Here is a 27870-nt window from a genome sequence, read left to right as displayed (position 1 = left end):
GAGATATTCCATTGCCTCACATTTCAATAACTGGAGGGAACCCATTCTATAAAATTCTTCTGTGTTGTACCGTTGGAAATAAATTGAAACACGTCGAGGACGTTCTATTTTACGATACTGGAGTTGAAAAATAATTAACCGAGGGTATAAAGCAGTTATCAGTAACAGCAGCGAGTTGCAAAAAATTTTCCGAATGATATGGAAATGGGATGAAGACGATACTCGACGGCTCAACTTGACGGCTTTAAACTTATCGATAAAGTTAGACAATTGGAATGGAGTCTAGAGTGTACGAAGAAAAAAAAGTTGACCAAGGATTCACTCTCTCGTCCAACTAGCAAGACTGAAGCTTTGCAAAAAGCTCACGAACAGTTTGTCAGGTAATTTGTCGACTGTTCCACCGGCTGGAACAGTCCGTTTGTTAATTTTACCTTGAACTTAGTCGAGCTGTGGTTTTGTTAGCTTTAGGTAAACACCCTCGTCTCGCGTGCAAAGAGATTTTGCAGCTGTTCTGAATTCGTTTGTTGGGTGTTTAAGGAAAACAGCTGGCCGAAAAACAGTACTTTTGTTGTTGATTTTATTTCGAGATAGTCGTACGTTGAGTATTTGTCAAATCATTATTTTTAAGCTACGAAGATATCTTTAAAAATACAAAAATATAAAATACTGGATTTATAAACAAAAGCTTCGATGTTGATGTTTCAGTAATACCATTTGTTGATCTACATCAGTATCGGTGCAATGTAATAAAATTAATTGATCAACAATCAGTTAATCAATCAATTCATCAACAATGATTAATAAATCAATTAATTGATATTGATGCGAATATGATAAAAAAGTGTTTGAGTGATTTTGTGTAAAATAGTCTTCGGAATCAAATGATCCACCCTAAAGTAAAATCGAACGAATCTACTGAATTTTGAACCATTGTAAAACGATTTCAAATGGCGTATAAATATCTAAACTTTCGTTTATAATTCCAGTATCTGATTTTTGTTTATTTGAGTCAATATTCCGTGCTTTCGAATACAGTAATTTGATTAATACTTGACGCACGTACGATTGTATTTCGTAATTAAATTAATGAAAGGAAGTCCGATCGAAACGTTGTTAATAATAAAGCAAATGTTCTAACCTAACCTACTTCGACGAAATTGAATATTCATTAACCCCTTCGTTGGTATTGACGCAATATTGCGTCAACCTTTATTTCCCTATTTAACTTGCTCTGATTTGAAATCCGAACCTCATTCGTGGGCTCGCTGAATCCGAATTTGAAGTAAAAATTTGGAAATTCAAAATAGTGGCGCCAATATGGCGGACAAAAATCTAAAATTTTACTCAATTTAGGTAAAAATTGACACTCTGGGATTTTCGAGGTTGCTTGTCACGAATCTGAACAAAAAATTGAAAATTTTTTAATAGCGGATCTAATATAGTGGACAAAAGTGCAAACAACAGATACGCCATATTGGATCCGCCATTTAAAATTTTTGAATTTCAAGTTCAGATTCGTAATCAGCACCCTTAGAAACACCAGAGTACAAATTTTAGTATAAAAAAATTTTCCTATCATTTTGGACACTTTATTGAATTCTCTTCGCCAACGAAGGGTTCAATTTAATGAAAGGTATCGATTTTCGGCCGACCAATCTCTTAGACTGCATTATCGCTTACAATCCTGAGATTACGGAGTAACATTTTTCACACATATCTGAAACTAGTATTTCACATTCTACAGTAAATTCGCGCGACATGTGCCACTAGGATTTTCATGTATAACGCATGCATGCAGTGGCTGGGGAAATCTCAGATATAGGTATATATTTATTGCAGTTGATACCTAGGTGAGCCCCTGCAGGTTTATACCACAGACAATTCCACAGAGTTTTGTGAGACTGCATTTTCTTGAATTACACCAGCATTTTTCACCAGCTTTCTCCGCCGCAGGCTCGCCCTCTGGGAATCGATGATTTATTCCGGCGGATTCAAACGTCTCGGAGACAATTTTTGAAAAGTGGAAAATAAGCGCAGTGCATGGTTGCTCCGAGCTTTTATCGGACAACCGTGATTCCAGAATAACCTCACAAAATTCACGTAGATTATTGTGTACAATTGATATTCGTGAATATAGTTGTAGTATAGCTGCGAAGAATTATTTTGAGCAACACCGTTTTTAGTAACCTAGATTATCTTTCTTGCATTAACTCATTGTGAAGAAAAGTAATACGTGGAAGGAATATAACATTCATCGTATCACAGAATATTAAAATCTTCACATTCCCTTCGCGTTCCTGACGTTTCGTCGTTGGCAATAAAAAAATTCCACAATAAGTTAAATTATTTTTCCTGCGTTAGAATTTAATCGAAGTTGATATAGGTAAGGCTTGAAAATATCAGGACAACACTGATTGAAAGGAAAATTTCAAGATGAATTTTTCGATTTTGATATCGTTACAATGACGGTTTTAATATTGTTAGAATTGTAAAAAAATGTGATACAAGTAACTATAGAGAATGGTTATATTAGTTGTCAATACTCTATTTTATGGTTATTACAATATAAAACTGTTTCTTTAAGGGGTAATACTACTTTGTGTATACAAAATGAGGGGTCATTTTCTCCAATTTATTTAAGAAAAATGAATGAATATCGTGAAATTTTTTTTTAATTATTGTAAATCAAAATTGTGCTCGAGTGGCTGATGGAATAAAACTTCTTTTTTGTGAATGACCTCTACCGGCGACTTGTAGGTCGATTTTAAAGAAGATGGCCAAATCTAGTGAAGTTCGCAGGGTTTTGCAGAAATATCTATTTAAAAAAAAATTGCAGTAATGTTGTTCGCGCTCGAACCTCGCGGACCCGCTGGTACCTCGCGACGTTAGGGTACCCGGCCGCATGGCGGCGCGCTGTGCGCAAACGGGGTCTAGAGGGCGCGCGCGCAGCTCCCGCTTCACGCGCGCGCGCGATTCATTTAGAATCGAGCCCTCGAGTAGGTAAGACGTGCTGCTAAATCTCTCTATTCTACCTGTGCGTGCGATTACCGCGTTCTTCCCGCGCTCGGTCGGGTGTCGAGTTCTTTCCATCTCACGTAGTTGTAAGGATCGCGTTTTTAGGGTTGGTTATGGGAACGGGGTCCACCTCTTGGTGATCCGAGGTGCCCGTTCCTAGGGGGAGCGTCGACGCGGCGAAACACTTGTCGCCCGAGCACAACAACGTTGGATCCCCGAGATGTCGGGACCGCTGTTTGCACGGCCGTGAGCCATTTTGGATGCTCCCCGTTACCCCACTTCCACGTAACAGTCGGAAGTGCGGCACGTTGATGAGTTGTACATACTTGGCAGGGTAGATTAAGATTGTTGAATAATCATTCAATTTAGATTAATTTGTTTAACAAGGAACGTGCCAGCCAATTTATTACTCTGTAGCCTGTCGAACTAATTTTTGTTGAATAAATGCAGGACTTGCTTCGGCTTTTCTCGCTAAACCGTGAGGGTTTTTGTGCCGAAGCAAGCGCTATCTTATCTCTCGCGAAATTGTGGACTTTATTTATTCACTCTCTCACTCAATCATCTTATCCCAATTAGCTTTGGAATCGAACTCTAGACAAGTAACCAAACAAATGCGACGGAAATTTTTTTTTTTTACTCAAAAATCGATTACAAATCGGTCATAAAATCGTTATAATCAATCGAAAAAATCCAACGTACTTCACTAGAAAATGTCATTATAAATTTACAGTTAATCAGTTGTCCCCCTTGAAAAACATAGATTTGAGAAAAACTCATTTAAAAAGCGAGCATTCGAAGCTCGCTCTCTAATTACTTGCACATCGGCATCGCGACTTCACACGAAAAATCAAATTTTTGGACCATTTAAAAATTCCTCCTCGCATACAGACTTTAGGGTACTATTTTTAAATAATTAAAAAAGAATTTAAGCCAATAAAAAAATGATATGAAAAAAATTATACGGTAGTACTACCCCTCAACTTACTAAATATTTTCACTTCAATAAGACGTCAACATTAATTTTCAGTGGCCATAATAAAAAAGAATTAAAATAATGCGAACCAGATTTTCGAGTTACAATCACAAAGCTAACTGCATTGTGTATCCAGGAAAATATTTTCCTATCACATTGAAAAATAGAAAAAGTTATGGACTCTGGATAGGCAATCTGGAGTACAAATTTCTTTCGATGAAGGAATGCGAGACATCTCGTTGCAGGTTTCCATTTGCAACACGACACCCCGTTGATTCTATTCCAAATATAAAACCTCGCGTTGACCGTACACCTGAAACTAAAGCCAGTTCAATTACTCAAATGTATCGCCGCGGTGTCACTGCATTGCGGATCGAATCACCCTAAAAAATACACTCCCATCACGTACTGACGTACATACGTAACGTGTAATAGAGCAATGACGGAATGGCATGCCAGTAACACGCACAGCTCTTGCTTATCTCGTACACACGGCAGGTGGTCGGTTGTTAACGAGGAGTTGGCATGCTCTCTGCATGATGGGTATTTAGTAGGCCTACACCAACAGTTTATGTGGAAAGCGTGCAGCCTTGTCCGTTCGTCAACAGAGCTTCGTCTCTTGGTAAATATGAAATACGGTCCTTCTGGTGGGCTCACAAGTCACCTGGTGGGTCGCCACATTCTGGAGCTGTGCGATTAATCTTCGACGTCGATCAAGTGATTTTCCACTTTATTGATCGATCAGTTAATCGAAAAGATAATCTATCAAAGTCCGATTATTTGACTAATTGAAAAACGAATCTCTTGAAAGTGTTGATTAATCAGAATTTTTGACTAATCGATTATTTTCAGGTACGATTAATCAGAATTCTCGATTATTTGATTATTTATACCGAGAAACTGTTCGTTGGAAAGACGGTGAATTGAGAGGGGCGATTGCTCTATACCGATCGAAAAGACGACGGTATGGAAGAGTTGATAATTCGATTGATTGGAAACATGTCAAATCGCAGTCTACGACTAATTATTCATACAACCGTATCGCATTCTGTGGTCTTGGAAAATGAGTTTTTTACCGTGAAAATATTTTGAGTCATGTAATGAATGTACGTGTGGGTTAACTTATGAAAGGGATTTATCTGCAGGGACGAAAGAAAATTTATTCGCCGTACCGTGGTTTCTGCAGCAAAGACAAGGGAGGTGGGAAGGCGCTGGCAAAGTGTCTGATAACGGCTTTTCGTTGCTATTTCAGAGAGAAAATTTCGGGATTATAGGCAAAGAGAGGTTGAAGCTCCATCGACGACGCCTTCCTTCCTCTCATACTCCGCTTCACCATTCAAGACAGAAATTATTCAAAGCTCCGTCAGCCGGGGAAGAACAAGTGGCTATTTATCTGCGGGAAGGAGACACGCCGTTTTTACGCCTCCCATACGACCTGAAAGCTCTGCGTGGGCAAGGCGAAACTGCGAAATAAATTTTAACGATTTCTCCGCGCGGGAAATTCCCCAGACAGCGAGGCTGCCCATCATTAAGATCCCGACAAATCTTTCCAGTTGGCCGGAAACATATTTTCCATCGTATTCCATTCACCATCGCGTGTTCGAGTTTACGATCGAATTTCGATATCATTGGTGCTTCTAAAACGTGATTTCATATTGGTATACGTAAAAGCACTGCTCTAGTGTTACGCCATTAGTCTTTCGCAAATTTCATCGCTCAGCGCCGTTAGATAGGCAACCGAAATTATATTTAAGATCTGTACTACCATTTCCGAAAAGATCTAGCTTGATTGCTGATGGAGACTTTGTCGGATGGGTATGACTTTTCAGAAACAGTACTATAAACCTGAAATACAATTTCGGTTGCCTATCTCATAGCGCTGAGTGGTGAGTTCCACGGTAAACCCTCAATACATCACTTATCACAGCCATTAATTAATCAACTGTTGACGAAATTTCACCATTAATTTCTTCCTGCACAGCGGCTGGGTATTAAGTAAACCTGTTTCAAAATATTGATTTCTGCAGGTTCACGTACGGTGTATGTATTGGGGTATGAATCGCGAGATTACTGGATCATAGACTTATAAGATAGACTGACAATGAGCGCTCTTATGAGTCGCTTGAAGCCAACATCTAAAGGACCGTAATATGCCGGGAGTACTCCTCTCTCTGCCTGACGATATTTGTGACAGGGATCGAGGTGATAGAGGAGAGTGAGAAGAAATCATCTATTATCATCTATTACTGTTCCATTTCCGCTGCTGAAAAGAGAGAGCAGTACTCCCGGCATATCTCTGTCTTGTACATGTTAGCTTCAATGCCTTTGATGGGGACTTTCGATCTATTCTATAAGTCTATGGACTAGAACGCGAGGTAGAGGCTTCATTATGAAATTTTACAAGTGATAGTGCTCAATGTTTTTGGATTGGGTAATATGTTTGGTCGAGTTTCCGCGACGCGTAACCTCGATCATCGGAAAGCGAAATAAAAGAATCATGAAACGTGAGATAAACTGATTTACAAGTTTATTTATTGACTGGTAGAAAACAATCCTTAGGATTAAATGTTGCTGGAATCTGTTCGTAGGAAAAGTTTCAAAGGGGCAACAATGAAATATTTGATGGGGATGACCTGTATAAAAGGTCGTTCATGTTTGCAAAACTACTTTGATATTCTGAAAGTAATGATCACCGAGTTTTTGTGTTTGAAATAGTTGAAAATCAATTTTGAGGTTATGTTACGTCGGCCAAAAAGATGCCGTGAATATGTAAAGATATCACCTGATTGTCTGTTGCTTTGAATAAGTGTGATATATGTTTTGTAGTATACATTGCAAATTCATAGAAAATATGATTAGTAAATATGAAAAAAATTAAGATGCTAATCATATATAAAACATGTAATTTACTTATATATTAATTCTATACCGTTTTTACATGTAAATCACGTATATTTTTAAAATAAACATAAAATTTCAGCATAAAACCAGCTCTACAGTATAATCTTCTTCGAAATAAGCTAATTCGGAAAGGTGATCAAAGGCATTTTGTTGATTTTGTCAATCGTGTTAATTAGAACCCTGCAATCTGAATGAAGGAGGATCCAATTACATGTAACAATACGGGTAGAAAATTGTCAGAAATGGCGAGATGACAAATATACCGACGAATTATCAATCTCAAGCGTGGAGATTCAGAGCCGGTAAATTCTTCAGTAAGCTAACCTCAAAAGTGCCGAGACTATCCATTTCGCCTGAGTTGAATACTGTGCATGATTTATGTTTTCGCGTTCTCGGCTTATCGCTGCCAAAACGCTACCATTTCGGGGTGGAGAGTGAAATTCTGAGTGTGTGATCTGGACATTTAACAGGGAGGCTGTATAGATGAAGACACAAAACAGTAAGATATCAAACTTTCACTAATTGCACATTAATTTTATTTACAATCTGTCGTCGTGGGGTGAAAATAGTTGTTCTTACAGCAGGGCGACTCCAGATTGGACTAGTCTTTATACTCTAATTTGTGCCTCGGAAATTCCTCCTCATTCATAATTCCATGTTACAACTTCATCGTTTTCTGTCGTATTTATGTTCCGTGATATCTTTATCTCGGAATCCTTTAATCCTCTCCGATGTTGTCGAAATTTTTAACCAGACATGTCTTCGTCGTCAGCTCGGCAATTTGAAATCTCGTTAAAATGTTACCAGCAGCCGGCGCCGTTGTCAAGATTATAACGTCGCAGATCAATTCCAACCACTTTACTGTTTCCGGGAATTAATTTATCCTACCTTCTATTGCAGTTCCCGGCCACCCTCTGTTATATTCTCGTCACCGTCGGATCTGTGACAGTTTGTCGTGTGCTTTTGACACGATTTGGTACGTTTCATTCGCCCGTATACCAGAAATACCGCACGTAATACCAGAAATTACTTCCACTATAACTTCGAAAATTCAAGTTCGTTGAGGGCTTTCAGAAATCATTTATCGGTTTTCTCACGACATACCTTCTATTCAATTTTAAAAGTGGTCCGAATATGCTCCGTTTCTGCATCCTTCGTTTCATTTGGTACATACAAATTTACATATATTTTTGCAGTATGGAAAAAAGGCGTAAAAAGGCTCCGAAGTTTTCTGTAAAACTCGCCGCTTTATGCCACAGATATGCAATTGGATTTACATCTGAGATCTGTCAGTCAGAATTCGATATCTTTTTTGGAAATGACAGTACGAACCTAAATTGTAGTTTTGGCTGCCTATTTGCTCTCACTGATTTTGGGTGGTGAGTTTCAAAAAAACCTTCCTGTATGACGAAACCCACTTTCGTCAAATTTCGATAAATCTGGTCTACGTTAAATGCAACGTGAGCAGTGCCTCGGCCGTTAATAAAATGCACTTTTAAACGGGTGCACAACACTGGCAACAGCTGGTTGCTTGTTTGTGTTAACGTGCTGCGTTTGTTCGCCTACATCGTTGTACGCGTCCTTTCATTTCACATTCGAGAACAATAGCGAAAGCCTCTTCTTTGACTGGTTGTATTGAAAAAGCTCAATACATGCAAGTGCGTCAAGCTTTATTCGAGTTCAATATGAACGTGTATTTCTACGAATGATATTAATGGAAAAATTCCCTTCGATATTTCACTTTTCTCTTTTCCAACGGTACCGCTGCTGCACTAGTTATTTACCTGATCCATAATCTTTTTTTTTCTTATTGTAAAAGCAGATATTTGATGAAGTGAGAATTTTCGGTATCAGCACTCGTACCAATTTAAATTCTGTAAAAAACATTATATTATATTATATTATATTATATTGTGTAGGATTTTTTCTTTGAAATTTGTAACACACTCTATAACCATACAATGCCTATATTTTCCTTCATGTGATCACCGCATAGGATGTCAAATATGCGTGGCTAGAATTCTGAGCGCAGCTTGAAAAATTAAAGTATTGCGCGCATTCAGCGGTAAACCGAGAACTTTAGCAATTTAAAAGTTTCATGCATACGTGGAATAGCTTTACATTGCCTGCAGGATGACTTTTGAATTTCTTAAAAATTCATGAATAATGTGAGCTGCCGACTCTACGTGGCATAGTTAATAGTAATTAAAAGTCTGAGTTGTACAGTTATATATATATAGGTAGCGGTTTTTATTCCTTATAAGTTGAAACGGATTCTCCTCCATTCAACTGTCTAGCTCTAGTGTTTCCGCTAATTCGGAACGAGAAAAAAAATTCAAAGTTAATTTGCAAGTGATTTGTCTAAGGTATTGATATAAATATTTTTGATGTATGTTCCAAAATTGTTGTGGATTGAAATTAATCACATCCCTGACAATCTGAATATTTGTACATCCTAGAGTGAGTATTACGTTCAGATTGAATTCAGTATGCCGCTCCTGTGGCATGCAATTAAGAGGCAAATAGCATCCCAAAACAATACCTCAACCCCCGATGGTCTGTTCCTATCTCAGTTCCGAGATAACAGAGAGATTTCACCCTGGAAGGAGAAGGGGATTGCCCACTGCAGGTTTGAGTGTTGATAGATGTAAGCTATAAAGGAGCGTCAATAAATATGTCTTTGGATTCAGAGAGAGGGGGGTACAGAAATTATGACATCATATGCGAAAAGTGGAATTCACTAGTAAAAAATATTTCTATTAGAGAGGTATAGCTGAGGCGCTGCGTCTCGGAACTATTGTGACTGCTATCACAGGTAATAAACAAAGTTTCTGTAATGCATATACTTGCTTTCGCTATGCTAGTTTGAAAAAAATTTTGAGTCGAAAAATTGTATTACATAAGTCGGAATAGGACGAGAATGGGGGGGGGGGGGGCGATTTTCCTTAAGTCATTTGGACGGAATTTATTATGTCCATAGCAATATTGGACAAGCACAGAACGGTACAGAAAGTTTTTAAAATTACTTACAAACTAACTGACTAGCTAACTAACAAAAATATGACGCTCAAGCAATATAGAAGAGTGGGAAAAAAACGATCGAGCAAACAGAGACGACGACAAAAAAAGGGAGGGAGGGGAGGAGGTAAAAAAACTTCAAAATTCGATGACGTAGTTTATGGACGCTCCCTAACGTCACGGGATTCTACGAATCAGAGTGTTGGGGGCTGTTAATTTCTGGGACAGCTACAAGCCAGCAGTTTCGTCAGAGAGGGTGCAGAACTTCCAGTTTTACCACGGCATTGGCAAAAATTAAAACCCTTTAATGTATCCCTAGTCGACCGTTCCACGATTACGACAGGCCAAATGACCAAGCAATGAGAAAACTGTACGTGATGGGGCAACGACGTTAAACTTCCCGGTACCAACTGGCGAATGCCAGATGCCACAGAAGAATAGGCTTTTAATACGAGATACGTGAGCGTCCCCGGATTAGAGATGTCATTCTCGGGAAATCCCGTGAAACTGCTTTCAGAATTTGCAACTCTGCGGGTAAAGGTAATTTATTTGTACGATTCTTTTCGATAGCGGGGATAAACTCCATTTAGCGGTTTGGATTCTCGAGTGTTGAAACCATGAAAGAAACCAAAGGCAAATATATCTTGAAACGATCAAATGCAAAGTTTCAGTGTTAAAACAATTATTACAGGGAAGAAAGAGTTCTCAGAATCAGAGGGGTGAGACTTTTGTGACCCTAAAGTAAAAAGGAAACTTTTTCCATTTTAATGTATTCGAGAGTAAGATCCGTTATTTATGCAAATGCAGACCTTCTCTTTATCTCCAATTCCTAAGCTGTTCCATTCCTAAGGAGATAAAAGTATGCCCTCCAAGACTTTTACCCTGGGACTATATCACTCTCTGGAATACCAATACCAACAAGGCTATTCAAATTTACTTAACTAAACATGAAAAATATAAATTGAGAGTTTTAAATATACGGAGTTGAGGGCTTTTGCCGTGTTTGCATAAAAATTGGGTGCCGAAGAAGTGAAAAACGCGTGATTAATAGAAAGCTGTAGAATTTTTATTCCAATTCATTCGCATAAGTGTGATAATTACAATACAGTTATCGATTATACTGACATAAGAAAAGGTACACAATATGAAAATCTCAATTACATATCCATTTATTTTAATTTTTTTTTATACTCTATACAATGTATTGTTTAACTTATGTCATCTAGTATTATTTACACAAGAGAATATCCATTTTTCAAGCGGTCATCAACAAAATTACACACCATTTATAGTATATGTAGAGATTAATTGTCTAATTCAAAAGCCTTGTAGAAATCCGTATCTGCGTGGGGTAAATTAATCGTTTAAAAATAAGAAACTTTCATCCAAATCTTGTTATCAAAAATTAAAAATAAAATCGGAAGACTGGAACTTGACAGATTTTCAAACGATCGGTGAAAAGTTTGAGCAACCGTAACCTTACGCGAATGTGAGGCTGTTGCTGTCGGCACCGGAATTTTTCGGAGGTACTACGATGTCGTTGAAGCGAATCATGCAATCGGTTAACCGCATATTACCGGTTATGAACTGTTGTATGGTGTCAACTCCGGTACGTGGAATACGATCGAAGGGATATCCCATTGAACGTGCGTCAGGGTATTTTTTGTCCTTGATGCCACAGTAACTTGCAGCGTCGTTGCACGCACCCTCTGTGTCTTGAGTGATCTGAAACAATGTGAAAGTTGAAATAACAGAGGAGTTATTGGAAAGGAGACGATTATGGAAAGTAGAATGAAAACGAAACGTATCACAATTGTACAGAGTTAAATGGGCAAATGATTCTCTTACCCTGTCACCGTTAATGTCGGACACCATAGCGAACAGAGTGACGGGGTATCCTTCCTTCGATCCCTTTCCAACCAGCATGTGCTGAGGCCAACCACATCCGCAGAAATTGAATTGTGCCAAACTGTCACCGCCGATTGGCCTGTTTTCATCGAGATTGCGGAAGGTTCGCTCGAATGGAATGGTCACAGAAGACTCGTCAGATCGACGTTCAATGGTGTTGTTTCCAGGGCGTACTACGCAGGATATCGTATAAACGATTATTGTCTACGAGTGATAGCTAGGCTGGCTAAAGACGATTTGATGTTTTAAGTTTACTTACGAGTGACGGTGAACTTGTCCATCTCGATCATCAGGTTTTTCATGTCGCGGAAACTGAAGGGAAGTCCACGTTCGTCAAGCTTCGGGGCCATGAAAATCCGCACGGTACCCATTTTGGCGACATTGCCCTGGTTGTTGACTGCTAAGCGGTATTTGAATTGTGCGTGGTTCAGGTGAGTGAAACGGCTCAAGATAGCACCACGTGGAGTAAAATCAAGTCCACGGGATAGATCCACGTCACTTTGTTGCCAGAAAGTTGAAAATACGTTGGTCGGTTGGCTGGGAGTCACGACTTGGACGTCGGTGATTCGAATACCTTGATAGTCGAGCTAGAAGACCGAAAAAAATCATCGTCGTGATAAATGTTCCGTGAAAATCATTCATCCGAGTTACATTCCAACCAATGCAATGTCTACCTGTTGCACAGAGTATGCAGGCAAAGTACTCTTGTGCTCCTGGAAAATGTCATCGATGAACGCGTGCCATCTGTAGAAAACTGGATCTCGCATAGCGGTTGCTGAGTCTCCCATCACACCGAAGCTTTCCTGCAATCAATAAAATGATCGATTAGACAGTTGTAGTGAACGTTGACACTCCACACCATCTTCTTTCGTTGGATCTACTTACCAGGTAGCGATGGTCCGGATCGTGGCAGAAGGAAATGGCGACGTGTCCCATGTTGTGCATATCACCGTAGAGATTTCGGTTCGGCGACAAGATACTGGCCTCGATCATGTTACCCAGGACGTTGATGCCCTCGTTTTCGGTCAATTCAACTCGTTGTTCGCGGCTGTCCTTGACGACTCCCTCATGGATAGCATTGAATATGCGGTCCCTCCATCGCGCCAAGTCTTGTATGTCCAAGTTGACTTGATCCACTTGTCTATTAATGTCTTTCAGGGTCGATCCAGCGGTTCGAGCTGGCCAGGTTCTGCTAGCCACGAGGGAGTCCAACTTCGGGAAGTATCCTTCCGGAATTGGATCCTGCCAGTTGTTTAGGCGCTTTACACGTGGTAAATTGTTGCACAAACGCTCCAAGTTGTATCTGGAAGCAGAATAATATTTAGGAACAGTCTTGGCTTGTTCAATCGACTCAGTCCGGCTGTTTAGCAACGTTTCGTTACTTACCGAGCCATGATTTGCTGGTGCATGTAGTAAAACAGTTCACCACGTCTATCCTTGTCGACAATTTCTCTCGCAGCTTCGAAAGGGTAAACGAGATGCCAATGCCAGTGGTGAAGATTGATTCCCAAGTCTTCCCTGAAGTAGGCGACGCGGTGTTCCTCGTCAAGATCAGAGGCAGTGTAATCTTTCGGGATAACTATAGGTTGCTGTTGGAGATAGAAATTATTAGAATGACTTGTGAATTGAGTATAGACTTCAGCTCTTACTCGCCAGTCAAAAAATATTCTTACACGAGAGCCGGTTGGGACCAAGTTAGCTTCTTCCTTGGCACGCGCGAAAATACTACTGTCCATAAATTTCTCTGGAAAGACTTCGGACAACGGTGGAATTGGCAAGTTCTTGGTATCAGGCCGATGAAGAATCGCGACGGAGAGACAGTAGATGAACATGTTGGTGTTCACTCGGTCTCTGCAGTAGACCGAGGCTGACAAGAAATCATCGTAGGTTCGCATTCCTGTAACCAAGTGCGATATACGATGCTGAAACTTCTTCCTCGTAGCAAATTGAGTAAGCGGGCTATTAGGAAGCTCATTTTCAATTCCGTCACCTGACTCGCCCGCCTTCACCCAAAATATTGTACTGTGACTTACCCATGAAAACTTCGATCAGCCTTGCAGCCATTTTGCGATGGGATGGAAGGAAAAGCGAAAATGGAGCACGTCGATCCAATGTCAGAGGGAGACTGATGTCTGGAATACGGATCTCACGGATCGGAAGTTTTGAATCCGTGTCATCGGCAAAACGGTTAATAACGTCAACAGCTATGTTTTGATATTTGTCCATCTGTGGAAATCAGCGTTAAGTATAAAGATTTAACTCGAATCCACGACGTCTTTTAATCGCCCTCGTTTTCTCTCGAGATCCACTTAAGACAATCCTAATGTAGTTCTCACTAGAGCTTTCGTCTAAATGAATCCAAATGCTTACCAAGTAACTAGCAGGAATGTCGAAGGCGACCTTCTTCTCGCCTTTCGGGACGAAGACCGGCTCAGCTGGTCGATCGAACAGGTAAAGAATGTTGGTGTTGGGATTACTCATCTTGAGTTTTGATTTCGACCGATCAATAATCTAAGTACCACTGACTCGAACGACCTACGTTTGGAGACAAAGAGTTGTCAAGTGACCACTGATTAATCGAGATTGATTAAGAGCTTGTTCCGTCGGTGCGTTTACGATGTACACGAACCGACTGGATGTCTAACGTTGCTTTGCGTCGCTACTTATACCAGACTCAGAGGACATAGCGGTTAGCGGTTTCCTGATAAATTCATACCAGACAACGTCAACCGGAATTCGCTTTGTAGATTTAAAAGAAAATAACTGAACGCTAGTTAGTTAATACTGTATAATAATAATAATATTTTCCAATAGATGGATATTTACAATAAATATTTGAATTACTCAGTGTGCGATTACACTGGTAAAAAAAAATTTAGTTTATTAGTTTATTATTAGTTATTAGTTTCAGTGAAATAATTTTATTATATGACGATTTTTTTTAGTTTTTCAAAAAATATAGTTCTTATGAACAAAAGTGAGGTTATATATAGTGTTATGCTAATTTTGAAATACCATATTTATTTTGATTCGATCGGGTTTAGTTTTTATTTTACAGTTACTACCTATTTTCTATAAATATCGGTTAGTTAGTCACAATAAATAACGAAACATCTTGAATCAAAAAAGGTTAGTCGAAACGATAAATATTTAATTCTACTATAATAATTTGTGCAAAAATAAATATATTGCAAGACTGTTAAAAACATTGAGGACAAACATCTTTTCTTCGTTTACTCGCAATTTCAAATTCTCGAGTCCTGAATTTTTGGTTTTCAAAATGAATTATAAATGTGAGTTGTATTACGTTCAGAAAAAATATATATTCATATATTACCCCATAATCATGTCAGCCATAAAGTGAAAATATCTAGCCTCATCCTGTTTGTGTCGCTGCGCTCCATATTCACTATCAGTTGATTAGAAATTGTGGCAAACCACGCGAAGAGTTCATTTTGAAATATGTTTTTTTTTAAATACTCGGCAATAAATGTCGGCTGATATTTTTCTCTGAAAAACATCCGGTCACTCGGGAAATATACAGTCCTACATACGTACCGTGTGCATCGGGATTTCAAGCCTGATTTACCCGCTTCGAGAAAGCCTTCAGGCAATTTAATTAAAGTACATTTGGCTCTGTGTTGCGTAACTTTGGTACTGTTTCTGCGTATCAATTATCATGCCTGAATTACCTGTTACGTTTCACCTTTATGACACTTGTGCATAGTTTCGCTGAACTTATAGCGTCACAAAATGAGGTGGAATGTAAAAAAAAACAATTGTAATTAGGTACGTCTTGAAACCTTTTCGCGTCGAAATGCAATTTTATCAACTCATGTATAACAGCTTTTAAATGAAATCCCCCGAGTTAAGAAGGCTTCAACTAATATCATTTTCTCTCCGTCACTTGCCATTGCTCTGCTTGAATTCTCTACCTTCTCCTCTTTTTCCGTTCTATCTCTCTCGATCTCTCTTTCGTATCTCAAGTGATGTACCTCAGTCTGTGAATTTGCAAGGAAAAGGGCACTTAGCGAGACGGGTAGACGCCGACGAGCTTTGCGTTGTTTTACATCTTTTCATCCGGGATTACGAGATATTCAACGCCAATTCCGGATCTGATCCTGTTCCCAGTAATTTCCAATTTAATGTAAAAACACTGTAAGTGTAGGAAGAAAAGCTTCCGAGTACCTGCGGAAATCGATTGCCAATCTCTGCCGTATGAAATGAGAAAAAAATTCGACGCAATTACCTGCACCTACAAAATTTTCTACAGGTTGAACAATAATTTTAATTCACATACCAGTCAGAAATATTTTATTTGAAAACCAACGATGATATGTGGTTACAGGGTTTAAAATAACTTTCGTTACTTGAATATTTCAATTAGTATTGCACGACTTACAAGCTAATTATCTCTTATACTTATGCATTAAATACAAGTCTTATACATGGTGATTAAGTTGGTGTATTAATTCATCTATCTATATATGTACAACCGATCGGAGTATCAATAGGATCCAATTACACGATTTAAGAAAGATTCAGGTTAAATAAATCCCCATGCGGGAGAAATATATCAAGTTGAGTGAGTAAAATCAGTTCGTCGACTTGTTGGATACCCCGAGAGATCTCCCCGAGTCTCTCAATCCTTGGCAACTAATTGATTAAATTTCCATCTTGCCATGCGTGAAACTTTGAAATTGAATTATTTCGAACCGCATAACTTCTCTATGTACAGGGGATGAGCCATTGATTGAAGGAGCTCCTCTGTATGGTGCGTTACTTTTCCTTCCGAGGTAACCGATTTATACGAAAAGGAAGATCGCCTCAGAACCACATGCGAGATCTTCGCATTCGGGGCCAGTTTTCAAGGTGCGTTTCCACCTGCCGTGACAGTGAGCTGATGACAAAACGCTCCATCTGTTCCCTCCCAGTTGTTCTCCATCCCCCTGACATCGCCTGTTCAAAACACGCCGCAGGGCACGGGTTTGACATCGTACGCAGACCTCGGCACCTGTAATCAAATGAGGTTATGTCATACTTCATTGAGAAGTGCAGCTTCAGCGATTGGTGAATCTTGTCGTCTGCTGTCCTCCGACATTTCGGCTCCTTTGTATTATTGTGTTCTATATGATAATGGGCGTTCAGTCATGAAAACCTCGCGAAGTTGGCGCAGGTACAGTAAAATCCAAAAAACGCTTTAACCGTCTGGCTAACTTTTCGGTTCGATCTACAAATTATGTGACAATGGATCCCATTTTCTCACGTCATCTGCATCGTCCGTCATTGACACGTAATTGTACAGTAAAATGACTAAATGCGTTAATCTTACGTCTAACTTGTTTTTGTCCGAAACAAAATGCGAGTTCAATTCTATGACGATGACTGGCGATGCAGCTGACGTAAGATAACGGATGCACGTCGGATGCTACAAATAACAAATGAACTTTGTAGAATTGAACACGCATTCTGTTTCAGATCGCAAACAAGTTAGCCGAGAGGTTAAGGTGTTTATGCATTTTATTGTATCCTAAAAAAGTCATACAATATGACGGAGGTAAAAACCAGTTGGTACTGACTTTCAAACTCGTACTTTCCTTTGGTGAACATAGCGAATATCGTAAACTACAGGTGTTGTAACGAGGAAATGTCATAAGCTAACGTGTCTGGATTCCCCTTGCAACGCCGTTTATTTAGCGGTTAGTACAACTTTCGGAATTATTCTATTTTAAGGATCTCTCGGAATAAAAAATGACTCGCACTGAATTTATATTGTCAAATATTTGAAAAATTTTCCTTTTAATATCCTCGGACTGGCTCGAAAGCGAGTGACCAGTATAACTATACAGATCTGCTATAAAATTTCCTCAATGCTGCAATTTAGCCGCGTCACTTTACTGCGGAATATAAATCGATCGTCAATTTTTACGATCAATGAATACTGGATTTGTTGGCAGCTGAATGATTTTCACTTCCGTAAGGTGTTTGGCGATTCCAACATCAGTTTTGCGATTTTCTGCGGATCGGTTTGTCGAACAAACTTATACAGGTTTGAAATTCCAACCAAAATACCCTTCGTTAATCAAATTTTTTCAACGTTAATTGTCGCAGAAAAAGCTTTGGCAGTTGGGGGTATCGATCATCTACAATAAAGACTAAATTTATAATGTGTATGTATGTGAATATAACTAACTATAAAATTCAAATTTACGTAGAAGATCCTCCATCAACGATATTGAAAAGTATGCAATTACCAATGGCTGGACAGTAATTTATGAAGAAAACGGGGATCAAAAATCTTTCGAATAATTTCAATTCCATAGAAAGCAAGTCAAGTCTTTCATATCAGACAAATTGCAGACATTCCTGATGAGGGGGATGATATACTTGCTTTTGCGAGTAATTACCCTTGCGAGTGAGTAATTTTAGGAAAGTAATTACAAATTAATACCGAGCGCTTCTAGACATTGATTTTATGTCACAATATCTTGAGATAAATTGAAAAAAATGTTTTCTTCAAACATATCCTGTATTATAACCACTATCAACAGATAACAAGGATAATTATATGCTAATGACCGTTATAACGGTGATAATATCTCCATTCAAAACATAACCGAACTGTTTCATAATTTGCCCATAACAGGACGACACTGAAATAACGATCATAAATGCGGTTATATGTACAGTGTATATACAGATAACCACGCTCATTGTAATGACGCAAGCAGAGTTGAAATGCATGTCAAATAGGTCCATAAAATAAAATAAATTAACTATAGTTTTGGATGACGATAGTGGAGCGGAAGGCTGAAGTTCGCGGTGCCCGTAGTTAAAGTTGTTGCACAACAGTATCGCTAAATATTCACCGACGATTTGGGACGTTGAACCTTAATGTAGCTCGACTAGGTATCGTTTCGGCCCCGGGTTTAGGAGTCAGCTCTTTGTTAACCAGACAATTTCGCTCGGGATGCCAGGGTTAAATAGGGCATGCGGGCCTGACGGAATAGGGACCTCCATTACTTCCCTTTGATAGATCGGTCAAATCTGCGGTCCTCAATAGAAACTTTTTCAAACTAGTCTGCCCTGTTCTCGGATATCAGTTGTATACGGAAAAGAGACGTTGCCGAAGTTGTAACATCAGTATTGTAGAATTATCGCTGTACGAGCAACTACAAAAACCATTACATTCACGCTATCGTGACGTTAATGATACTCATGTATTTTCTGCGAGTACTATAAAATTTTAGTTTCGAAATTACGGTACGACTATCGTAACTTCTATTACATTAATAACCTCAAAATGTTGTAAAAATAGTAATAGTTAATTTAATACCGCCATTACATCAGTCCGTTAGAAAATTACAACTGAAATTTAACAGGTTCTACCACTAAATTTGCTTAATACGTCAACGATTGGTGTTACTGTAACTTCTGCAAGACACTTCGTAGTTTACCACAAAATGTAGAAAGAATAGTAATTATTACTAATTGAATCATATTAGCCCTTATCATTCAGCTATGAATTGATGACGTCAGATGAAAAACTTCGCATGATATAACATATTTGTATTATTCTTGGATCTAGCTGATTTTTTTTTTTGTTTTTTTTGGTAGTGTAGTTTTCGATAATATTGCTCCACAGCACTATGTTACGTGCTTGAAAATGCTGCAAAGATTTCTCTAGTTAATAGTGCAATGATTTGTCAGTAAAAAATGGTATCACAACTACATGTTATTGTACTTTTTACAATAGTTAGCTGTGATTATAACGAAAGATTTATATTATAATTAAAGAAAATATGAGTTCTACACGATACTTTATTTCATTTTTCTTTCTTTTCATAATACACAGAGCATCTGCCAAAAACTTTGTTGTCTGCTTATCTCGCACGCCAAACGACCATTTGTTTATCCGCATTACAGGGACGCAGGAAATACTGTTTCTAACCGACAACGAGAACAAGAGACCCGCTTGCGGTCGCTTCACCAACGCTAATGAAAGGAGTCAGATCTAACCACTTTCTGTGCGGACATCCTTTACTGCGGTCGTTTAGGTGGTTGACTGCTAATCTTGAACCTCTGGACGTTCGTTTTCAACTATTCTAGGATTGATAGAAGCCCGTAAATTGATAGAATGATAGTATAAGAATTTCTTTTTTTATACTGCATAGGAGAGCAGTTATTCCTACCTTCGCTCAGCGTCGCTAAAGTTGGGTCCTTACGGCAAGCTTTCGTGGCTTTGATGACCTTAAACGAGACGCAGTACCTGGAAAACGTAAAAGAATTTTGGTTGATAAGTGACTAAGAACATAACCACGTTGCATATTACTCTAGAATACTAATCACAGTTTCTTGCTCTTTTTTGTTCATTCAATTGGAAGGCAGCTTATATGGAGAAAAAAACTTCGTCGTAGCCTGAAATAAAACGCAACATAAATATAGGGGCCCAGCTCCACAGTTTCCATCATGAGCTGAGCCCAATGGATAACCTGAAATTGGAGCTTTGCGTGATCTGCCGAGCTGGTGCGGGAAGCACAAATGATTGCACGCCGGAGGCGAAATTCAATTGTTCCCTACGTGCATACACGCCCGTTTTAATACTGCCTGGAGGCTCCCTGGTGCGCAGAATTTCGCATGATCCTCACCTCGTAAAGTGCAGCCTGACAAAATGTAAAAATCCTAGCAGCACGGTTCATACCGTATCAATGAGAAACTGCTTCTTGCAGCCTCTTGCAAGTGAAACCATAGAAAAGCCTCCAGAGAGGGTTACTGCATGAAGAACCAGTTGGAACGCAGGTAATGGAAGAGAAACTCGGCCAATTTTCTCGGAGCAAGGTGCATCCCGGTAAGTTCTTCAGAAGTCATCAAACCGATGGTACCACTTCGAACTGATTGAATTTTCCCGGCTAACGTGCTGACTTATATTGATCGACCGCAGGACTTGCAAAAATCAATGTTACTGTCGGACACTCGTTACGGCTCTTCACTTGTACATTCAACGACGGCATTGAAGGTATTTTAGGAATGTACGAGGCTGGATATCAACGGCTGCTGTTCAATTACCGCTGCGGGCCAATTAATTATCAGGGGACCGGTACATGTAAGGGTATAACAACGCGAACCTACATGCATACATATAACGCTTTGTTATACGTCGGGGATCCAGTAATCAAAATCCTATTTGGTTCGGTAACAAAAATTTACACACGATGGTTCAACCGGGGATGTAATTACCTTCCGTTAACCCTGGTCATCACGAAAGTTCTGCAATAAACTTATATATATATATATATATATATACACCGAGGGCAAATGGTGAAACTTACAAGAAACCCTAGGTCGGTCGACCCCATCGATTTTGATCTAGTTCATGCATGTTGTAGTGCGTCGAAAACTAAGAGACTTGTACATTTTTTTTATCTGCTGATAAACGGTTTAGAGGAGTGAAAACGACCCCCAAAGATGGACAACCAACGGGCTGATTTCTTGATTCGCTTGATGGATTTGAATGGAACTAACGCTGAAATGTTTTCTTAATGAATAGAATGGTTTTCACTCTTCTAAACTGTTTATTAGCAGATAAAACATATACGTATTTCTTAGTTTTCTGACTGACAATCAGTTGAACTGACTCATGACTAATGACTTTTACAAGTCATCACAACGACACAATTTGACATCTCGTGTAAGTTGACTCTATTGTATCGCAGGACCAATAGATTTCAATTATTTTGCTCATTTCACCGTTTTCTCTCTGTAGAACGTGTTACCTCTGACTTGGAGTTAATTACTACTTACGTAATGTATACTATATTGTTATAAACTTAGGAAAAAATAACAAATCGGTGAAGTATAAAACCGCTGTGACACTCACCCGTTCGAAATCGTATTTTCATCGTTACTGTTTCGCGAACCGTCCAAATTTTTTGGTACCAACAAAGCGACTTCTGAAATCATCAACATTGATACATGATTCTTGCGTGAATTAAAATACTCACCAAAAACTACTTTGATATCTCACCTTTCAGTGGAATGCTGTAATTACGTCGTTGACAATCTTCACTGCCGTGGCAAATTCTGCTCTGCTCAAGCTGTGGACAGTGTTTTCCTCCATTTTTATCAGCATTCAGGATGGTCCGGGATCTGGTTTGCGTACCTGGACCGCACTTCCTGTCACAGGTTGACCATGAGCCCCAAGTTGATACTGTGCAGTCGACAACTAAAACCGTAGGAAAAATTACATACGTTTAAATTGGTTGCAGGATAAAACCTGTCTTTTACAGGAACGAGAAATTGTTTTACACAGCACGAATCCTGTCACGTAAGAAGTAAAACGAATTAAAGTAGTGCTAAAACAAATGGTAATCAGATAAACGTGGCGATATAAAATTAGAAGTATAATCCGCAAATCTGTTGAATATCACATCAGCGTTAATATTTTTTTCTTTTAAACTGTTGAAAAGTGGTGCGAATCATGTATATAAATGTGCATCGTTGTAGTTTTTTCCCTTACCGAGCACCAGTTGAAGGTGGAATTAAAAATGGATAGCGTTGAAGAAAAAGAAATGAAGTTGAAACTGCAGTGAAGCTAGTAATTATAAAAGAGTTCCAATGGCACGTAGCCAAACTCAGCAGTCTGTCCCCGACGGTTTCGGACTCTTGGTTCTCGACGAGTTAACAAATTGCGTCAGCTATCGTATGAGCTACTCATCCCCTGAATTTCCGGTACAAACCATCGGCTGGAATTCAACCCTGTGCAGTAAACTGTAATTGTATTGAAAAAACGTGCCCATAATTGAGTCGAATGTATATAGGCAACATGAAAGAAGCGGGTGAAGGGAATAACATTGAAATGGTGACTCGTAGTCTTCAGACATCGAAATATATCGAAGCTATCGCGGATATCGGATAGAAATGACAGCTTGTGCGGATGGACGTAATTCGAGGAAAAGCGCGACGCTCGTACAAAAGGCAAAGAACATCACCGAGAGCAGAGAACAATAAATTGAGTTATATCATCTCATTATTTGCTACGGTGAGTATACAAGCTTCGCATGCAATTGACGTCAATGGGCTTTTCATTTGCAGAGGACTGCCGCTTGATTAATTCTCAACGCGAGAGAATTCTTCGCTCGGCGGTGACTTATCATCCCGGGTGGAATTCATTTCCGGTAGGTATAACAAAAGCCAAATTGCGGAACAAGGCCTCTGCTAATTAGAGGGTCTACTGGGACGCTTCGAATACACATAAATATGGATTGCGTGCGGGCAGAAGATTCGCGTCGACGGCTGGTCGTGAGCAGAACAACCTCTTGTCAAGGAATTTGGATCAGCAACATCGTATTCATAGTTCAGATTTTATTTGCAGAATTTTCTGTTGCTGAGTAAAGGTGGCCCTTATTTGAGGGTCTACAAAATTCTCATTCAGACGCCCCTAGATCTGTTCCAAATCAACTAAAAAAAATCTGTGCAAAGTTTCAAGCCTCTACCTCAACTGGAAGACGTGCCTTTAAGTTCCGAAAGTCTTGAATATAAAATAGGTGCAGTTTTTATAATTAGTTATTTGGTTTTGCATGACTTTGGTATAAATCAAGGGATCGATTTAAACTTGGCAGAGTTATTGTATGTTCGCTGCTGTCGAAGCATGGGGATGGTAATTGGCAAAAATTTTATAAACATTCACGGATAATACTGATAACGATATTGAAAGTAAGTGATTTTTGGCGAGTCATGCATCCTGCAGATACCATATAATTTGGCACTCTTTTTGCATCAAGAGAGCCAAGTTCTCCCCTACTACGAGCCATTTATCTTGTTTCACACTCATTGTTTGCACACGCATATATAACCGGTGGAAGCAGACTTTATATTTATTACTTTTCGCTGGGTGTAGCATGTCGTACGCCATATTGTAGCGAGTGACACAATATGAAGTGTACAGTGTGGAACATATGACTTCCAGGGTTGGTAATTGGTCAATTTTATGCTACCTGCTAGATGGTTTATGTTTTTTCATTACGAAAACTTGAAGTGATGCCTCAATTTTCAAGCCTTATTTTTTCAACACGGTCTCGTTCGACACAAATATATTGTAAAAATATATTCGTCGTGTCACCGCTACGTAGGAGGTGATTTTTAGGGTATTTGCCATGGCAACCAGCCTTGTGAAAGTTGTCGTGCCCCCGTTCTATGGCAAATTCCAATCCCCCAGAGAGTCCCCATGATCGGAGGAATTCCACCGAAAATTCTGCGATTACGCAAAATTGAGCAGCAGACGGGTCTTGGCAGTCGTCGGTTGAATCATTTTGTAGGCTCTAACTCCTTTTGAGGCTTTTATTTCGAGAGTATATGTATTGGCTATATAGTATTTCTCCAAAACTTGTGCATGGCAGAAGGAAAATTCTTGCCGAAGGACATCTCTTGAATCCAATTATTCAAAAAGGTTGCTCTAGAAATTCCAAATTTTTCTGGTCAAATAACGTGAGGAGGGTGCAATTTTTTTTTAATCCTCATCACTCAATCACATGTAAATGACACGGACTTGATCTTGATTTGTAAGGAATTAAATTTTCTGTAAAACTGGCGTTCGAATATTACTTCTAAAGTCAATAGTTGAACCACCAGAATCGTTTAACGGTGTATTTTTTACATGAAATTGACTTTTGAACTGGAGTTTATAACTTTTTAATTCGTTAAACCACAGATTTGTCTCGACGGACTTTTTTTTACGAGAATTTACTTCTCTAAAAAGTGCTTTCAGGAGTAAATTCGTTTCATAAAGTACTAATGAGTTGCAATAATCGAAAAAAATGTACGTTTTTCCCAGCATGTCACTTAGAAAACAAAAATCAAATTCCGAGAACGATTTTTCAAATTTGAATTTAAGAGATATCCTTCCGTTACGATTCTTTTCTTTTACTATACACGTACAGGTTTTTCAGTCGGCAGTGAAAAAAAAATCTACTTCCAAACCAAATACCCTAATATTTGCACTTTAGAATTACTTGTAATACCAATATATCACGTACCAAACAAACCTAGAAACAATTTCAACTGTTTCTACAATGATAAATGTGCTTTATTTGTCGCAGCGATGCTTGGCTATCGTTTCCGTTTGGAGAAAAACGAGGCTACCAACCCTATCCACTAAATGTTGATATCTATTTATATGGCTGGAAAAATTTTAAACCTCGCTTCTATCTCGTCACGCAACTTCAAATATATCGTAGTTAATGTCTAGCAACTAATAGTCTGACATAACTAAGCAACGTGCAGCTTGCTATTATTTTAAAGAGGCTTTCTGGCCAAAGATCGATACTTTTATCAATACATTTCATTTTGGGAACACGAGGTATTTAATTTCACAACATTGCATTGATATTGAATATGATCAACAAATTGAAATTTTGCACTGACTACTAAATAAAAATCTGTTCCAGTGACTTTGTCGAAAAGAGTCTTCTGAATAAAATGAACCATCGTCGAGTAAAATCAAACGGATCTACTATATTTTTACTAATATTTAAACGATATAGTATGAAGCATCAATATTTAAGCTTTTGTTAATAATTACAGTATTCTGTATTTTTGTATTTTAAAATAGATCTTTGTAGCTTGCGAATATATCAATTTTGTAAACACACAATGTAATGCGACTGTTTCGTAATAAAATTGTTAAAAAATATCGATTTTCTTCAATTAACCTTGCAGGTGACAGAGTAGTTTTGTAAATTCAATTTTTTTCTAATTTTGACTTTTCACTGGTTTTTATTTTTATTTTTGTTATTATCTTTCGTTGTTAGACTTCTTCGATCGACGGAGTCACGAGTAATTCACAAGTTTTTTCTCTACGTTACATTTGACAACCGAAGCGACAGTCTACCAACAATTTAAGAATACAGCATTTCTCCGAAGAGACAAGTTTATTATATTATTTGAAAAGTGTAAAAGGTGTGCAGACGTATTTCATCGGGAATTTATTAAATAAAGATTGTCAAATTAAAAGATCATTTCTTGTTTCAGGTTATTATTATAAACCTAGTCAAACTCATAGAAATCTCATTTATGATAATGGTTAAAATAATAATACATCAATAGATCATGGAATCCCTGAGAATCATAATTTCAATTGCTCAAATTTAGACTTAACGAATAAAAATAAACCATCGGTGAAACTTTAAGAATCACCAAGCCTACAACCTATCAAACTCGGTGCAAACCCAATTTATCTTCCAACCACACTACAAATTCCATAGGAAATCTGTTTTTGTTTGAACCCTGTAGAAGCCGGATGTGCGAGCTTAGAGACACGTGCAAGACTCACCACCACATGTTTCCTTAAAATCGTTGCAACAGTCTCCCAACTTTAGGCATGCGTGATCGCAGTAGCAAGGCTTATCCTGAGGGCCTTCAATAATCGCATACGGAGACGTCTTCTGGACAACACACGCCGAGTCTCTTCCGGAGCAGCAGAGCTTCGATTCCTTGCAACTGTAACCAGCCTGGACTAATTGGATGAGCCAAAATGTCGTCAGCACCATCGGCACCAGGATCGCGTTCAAGATTGCATTCCTCATTATTCGCCTTTAGATTCAAGTCTCATTTGGATCTGCCGGAACTGCTGCAGCTCGTTCTCAGATATTGCTTATTCCACAAGGTGTGTGAAAAATTGTTCTTTTTGTACCAGTATGATTAAAAATAAGTTGATGATGTATAGCTGCTTTCATATCGGCTTTATTGATTGGGGTCTTTAAAGCTTGTCGAGTAAGTGACTGTACGGTTCATTATCAAGCTTCTCGGCAAGCACTCAACTCACGGCTGTTTTGCTGCTGCATATGTGCAGATTTTGGGAGGATGGACACATGATATTGAAAAATGGTGTGCTTGGATCTTGATGTTTTATACTCGGGTTAAGCACTGATTACTGTAAGTTTGACAAGATCATGTAACGACTGTTCGACGCACGTGAAACAATGATAGTACCATGACATTCTACATTATATCAAAGCATTTTTCATCCGCTAATTAACGATTCTGAAATTGCTTGTAATATTGGCTGTATTCTGTTTAATATAGGATTTCGAAATGACATAGGTATCAATATTTGTATGGAACGATTCGAATTTAATTAACCCTGCTGAATATCAATTCAATTATTGGAATCTGGCAACCATCAATAAAAGCTACAACGGAATTAACTTCGGTAATGAATTTAATTATACTGTATACTTTCTGACGCACTTCTAACAAGTGATAAAACGGTAATATGTTCTTGAAATCAACAGTTTTTAATTATCATCCAAATTTCAGAACACTCTCACCACGATTATCCGAAACGCAAATTTCTTTAATTTTTCCGTGAATGTGAGTAAGGATTATTATACAACAAAAGTATGCCGCTCAAATTGTACCATCAATGTCCGCTAACCTGACGGTGGTGAAATACGCGACCCTACTAAAGTCAGAGCGGAGGATTCGCGCCCTCGACAACGCGACGGAACTTCGGCGCATGCCTCGAATTCGCGTTTCGTGAACCAACAATTAATTAAGTTGCAATATTGCCGCAGCTCGCACGGTACTCGCAAGTACTTCAATCCAGAAACGGTCCGATGCTGCTGCTGTTGCATGAGCGGGGTAAATGTAGTCTGATGCGTTCCCCGCGTTAACGTTTATTATGCATCAAACCATCTTGCAACTGAGGATGTATAGGGGAGGGTGGGGCAAAGTGGGCACCTTAAAATTTTATAAATAACAAGGAATAAAATTAACCACCTGAACTTTTTATTAAATATGAATGATGCGGAAATCATAATTACTCTAAACATTTTATTCTGATTTCAGGCATTATTTTCTTCAGGGGCCCACTTTGCGCCAGCCTCCTCTGTAAAGTCAGAAGAACTGGACTTGAGCTGTGTTAGAAAACACCACCTATGAACTAGATACAAACTTCACGGTACAACTATTTTCAAATGAGTTTATCGAATCGAACCAGTATAGCTGAGCAGTATAACTAGTTATTTTGTAAAAGTGTCTCATAAGAAATTTAACACATG

General features: G+C 38.7%; 2 protein-coding genes across 3 annotated transcripts; both read right to left on the bottom strand.

Annotated features, from left to right (window-relative positions):
- Positions 1 to 11024: 11024 nt before the first annotated feature.
- LOC124404165 (phenoloxidase 1-like) lies at positions 11025 to 14365 on the bottom strand. Its single transcript, XM_046878093.1, has 9 exons — positions 14186 to 14365; positions 13849 to 14041; positions 13489 to 13712; positions 13202 to 13404; positions 12701 to 13118; positions 12490 to 12618; positions 12075 to 12402; positions 11756 to 11988; positions 11025 to 11632 (listed from the first exon to the last, which is right to left on the bottom strand). Exons 1-9 carry the CDS (start codon positions 14294 to 14296, stop codon positions 11387 to 11389), a joined length of 2085 nt encoding a protein of 694 aa, XP_046734049.1. The 5' UTR covers positions 14297 to 14365; the 3' UTR covers positions 11025 to 11386.
- A 1755-nt stretch (positions 14366 to 16120) lies between these two features.
- Positions 16121 to 27281, bottom strand: LOC124404397 (somatomedin-B and thrombospondin type-1 domain-containing protein-like). 2 transcript variants are annotated; one of them, XM_046878492.1, is made up of 6 exons: positions 27229 to 27272; positions 26142 to 26741; positions 21840 to 22037; positions 21693 to 21765; positions 20008 to 20084; positions 16121 to 16829 (listed from the first exon to the last, which is right to left on the bottom strand). In XM_046878492.1, the coding sequence occupies exons 2-6, from the start codon at positions 26392 to 26394 to the stop codon at positions 16621 to 16623; spliced, it is 810 nt and encodes a 269-aa protein (XP_046734448.1). In that variant the 5' UTR covers positions 26395 to 26741; positions 27229 to 27272; the 3' UTR covers positions 16121 to 16620. The 2 variants fall into 2 exon arrangements, with proteins under 2 accessions (XP_046734448.1, XP_046734447.1); XM_046878491.1 differs by having other exon boundaries at positions 26142 to 27281.
- Between the last annotated feature and the right edge of the window lie 589 nt (positions 27282 to 27870).

Source organism: Diprion similis, chromosome 3, assembly GCF_021155765.1.
Source record: "Diprion similis isolate iyDipSimi1 chromosome 3, iyDipSimi1.1, whole genome shotgun sequence".
In the NCBI taxonomy this organism is placed as follows: Eukaryota; Metazoa; Arthropoda; class Insecta; order Hymenoptera; family Diprionidae; genus Diprion; species Diprion similis.
Note: the sequence above shows the minus strand (reverse complement) of the source record. Positions and strands in the feature narration are given on the sequence as shown.

What these genes read in the sequence shown, in the direction of transcription:
- LOC124404397 (XM_046878491.1), bottom strand. Translation starts at nt 26,394, where the DNA reads ATGAGGAATGCAATCTTGAACGCGATCCTGGTGCCGATGGTGCTGACG. An exon ending in TTACAGCATTCCACTGAAAG is followed by an intron (nt 21,766 to 21,839) that starts GTGAGATATCAA and finishes TGATGATTTCAG; the next exon opens with AAGTCGCTTTGTTGGTACCA. An exon ending in TTTAGCGACGCTGAGCGAAG is followed by an intron (nt 16,830 to 20,007) that starts GTAGGAATAACT and finishes ATTTGATTACAG; the next exon opens with GTGCCGAGGTCTGCGTACGA.
- LOC124404165 (XM_046878093.1), bottom strand. Translation starts at nt 14,296, where the DNA reads ATGAGTAATCCCAACACCAACATTCTTTACCTGTTCGATCGACCAGCT. An exon ending in GCTGATCGAAGTTTTCATGG is followed by an intron (nt 13,713 to 13,848) that starts GTAAGTCACAGT and finishes ACTTGGTTACAG; the next exon opens with GAATGCGAACCTACGATGAT. An exon ending in CACCAGCAAATCATGGCTCG is followed by an intron (nt 13,119 to 13,201) that starts GTAAGTAACGAA and finishes TTCTGCTTCCAG; the next exon opens with ATACAACTTGGAGCGTTTGT.